The sequence below is a fragment of the Seriola lalandi genome, unplaced genomic scaffold, assembly GCF_002814215.2.
Source record: "Seriola lalandi dorsalis isolate HSWRI2012SDOR001 ecotype SW California unplaced genomic scaffold, Sedor1 jcf7180002054303, whole genome shotgun sequence".
In the NCBI taxonomy this organism is placed as follows: Eukaryota; Metazoa; Chordata; class Actinopteri; order Carangiformes; family Carangidae; genus Seriola; species Seriola lalandi.
The window spans coordinates 565,135-567,950 of NW_019524856.1; the positions used below are offsets into that span (position 1 = coordinate 565,135).

A 2,816-nucleotide genomic window follows, 5' to 3' on the forward strand; every position below is an offset into this window, starting at 1 on the left:
CTGAAATCTTTTCTCTCTCTCTCTCTCTCTCTCTCTCTCTCTCTCTCTCTCTCTCTCTCTCTCTCTCGTTCTCTCTCTCTCTCTCTCTGAGACGCGAGCAGACACAATTTTCACTGTAAAGCGAATGATAGGAAATGCATTGAAATGTAGTTTTAAAGAAGATTGCATCTGGATTTGAACTGCTGTCCGCCATCCTGCTCAAACACATCCATTCACGCGCTGAATCCATATGTCACCTGAGTGTCCTGAGGAGGCGAGTGTGTAACCAGAGGAATGAATGAGATGCTTTCTTCCTTCCTGCAACAGAAGTGGGGAAAGAAAAGCGAGGACAGGATTGTAAAATGTCCACCATCCCACTGTTAACAGCTATATTTACATGTTTGTGTGTGTGTGTGTGTGTGTGTGTGTGTGTGTGTGTGTGTGTGTAGCTGTAAACAGAAGCTGTATCCAGAGAAGCTGCCCAACACCAGCATCATCATCCCGTTCCATAACGAGGGCTGGTCGTCGCTGCTGAGGACCGTTCACAGCATCCTCAACCGCTCTCCTCCACAGCTCATCGCAGAGGTCATCCTGGTCGACGACTTCAGTGACAAAGGTACAGAGAACACACACACACACACACACACACACACACACACACACTCACACAGAAATACTCATCTCTGACTTGAAAACGCACCTGCGCCACGAGCACAGCTGCAGTCTGTGGAGCTCGCTTGTCATCATTGAGACTTTAAGTGGTCTGTGGCATTTTCTTCCTCCGTCTCCATCGCTCTTTCACACATGCACACACACACACACACACACACACACACACACACACACACACACACAGAAATATAATATATGACATACAGTAGATGTCCTTATATCAAAAGTGGCGTTTCCATGTCTCACTTATAAGCGGATATCTTATAATCACATATATATATATTAGAACATCTATTAAATATCCATAGTACATACGGTATATTAAAAATATCTGAGGAATTTTTCTATAGTATAACATGATGTGAGCATTTACATTAACAATATATATTTAATGTATATATGCTAGTTTATTTAAACAACTTACATATACATTTCTTTATATATGATTTTCTTTATTAATTTCTCATTCATGTTAAACGTCTATTTTCTCATATTGAGAAAATGCTCTTTTTATGTTCATGATATCAACTTCAATTTTATTAATTATATAAATATATTTCAACATTTGTACATATAATACATTTGCATATGGGTCTGAACAGATACAAGCTAAATTTGTCATAATAATTTAGCGTTATTTGTATATTTTCATTTCTGTATTTCACAAGCTGACCCATGCACTGCTGAACCACTGGCTTCTTTTCATAGTCACTTCCTGTTCCTGACGGTACAGATCAGGAGCTTCAGTGCGACTCACAGGGAAGAATTCCCTGTCCGTAAATTAAAGTCACCGATCAGTGACTCGGTTACTGATTACTGAAAGCTACTTGTGAATTCTTGCCGTCTTTAGAATCTTTCTGAAACAGAAACTCCTCGTCTCGGAGGGTTGTTCAAAGTTCTCCGTCTGTCTCTGACCTCCTCGCACAAAGACAGGCTAAACTGTTCAAGCTCCGTTTCTGATATGAGATCTGTGCTGGAAACCAGAGTGATCAGTGGACGACTAGGAATGTCTTTGATGATAACTTGACACGACGCCGCTCTAAACTCTCAAAGCTTGTAAGAAAAGTATTTAAACTGCATCCTATAGATGTAAGATTAAGGCTGAATATAAAACGAAGCACCTTTCTACAACCTCAGAGGAGGAAGGGGGGGGGGGGGGGTATTTACCTGTAAAGTGCCACACAGAAGCTTTGTTTGTGTCTCGGTGGCTGAGGGCTGCAGTAATTGGTCATTTCATCATGGCTGCCCATTTTCCACACCAATGATGACAGTTTAATCATAATCTTTCAAAATAAAAGTCACAACATTTCCACTGCAGCGTGGCTCCTCTCTGTTCAGCAAATGTGGCCTTTTGTTTGTGTTTCTCTGCTGCCGCTCGTCTGCTGCAAACATCTCTCTTCTATTGTCGCATAGTTTGGTGTGTGTGAGTGTGAGTGTGTGTGTGTGTGTGTGTGTGTGTGTGTGTTCATTTTCTCTCTCTGCCTTCCCCAGCTCTCTTAAGAAAGTGTTTAATTCCTTGTTAATTAGTGCTCTTTGTCATCGTCCCTCGTTGAAGGATGTGTTTACCTCTCGTCTCCACGGTAATGAGATGTTTCATTGCCTGAGACTCATTTAGAGGTTAACACCCATCTGAGCCCAGAGGCAAAACTCTCCCACTGCTTCTTGCCGTGTGCAGCACAAACAGCTCCGTGTCTGAAGTTACACAAGATGTCTCAATGTTTTTTCTTTTGAAAATCGCCATTTTAAGACGAGTTTGTTTGGAGCCTTGCTTCTATTGCCAAACAATATCAAGATGTCATTGTGCACGTGTGTGTGGGCGGCGTGTAGCAGGGGCTTTGTTTGTTGTGAGACGTTGGATTTTGGTTACTTAACAAAAACAAAATATAAAAGAAAATATCAACGTCAGCTGTCGTCAGTCTTCCACATCAACCTGACGTCGGCGTCGGACGTCCTACTGACACTGAATTTTGGTCACCTGACGCCACAACCTACATTCAACCAAACCATCCACGGCTTACGATGTTGGAGGCAGCTGTGTGCCCGCTGGGAAAAACTGTCATCCAGCAACATTACATTTCCTCCAGATCCTCTTCAGCTAATAAGAAGTATTTATATGAATAAGTCTTAGAGGAAAGAGCTACAGAGCCCCCCCCCCCCCCCTCCCC

The 2,816-nt window shown here is 42.4% G+C and overlaps 1 protein-coding gene across 2 annotated transcripts in view; it reads left to right on the forward strand.

Moving 5' to 3' along the window:
- LOC111655084 (polypeptide N-acetylgalactosaminyltransferase 10) overlaps positions 1 to 2,816 on the forward strand; it is a 62,672-nt gene that overhangs the window by 25,569 nt on the left and 34,287 nt on the right. For both annotated transcript variants that reach the window (XM_023406333.1, XM_023406334.1), the window contains exon 4: positions 429 to 595. In XM_023406333.1, the coding sequence (XP_023262101.1) occupies positions 429 to 595 (167 nt within the window). The remainder of the gene's footprint in view (positions 1 to 428; positions 596 to 2,816) is intronic.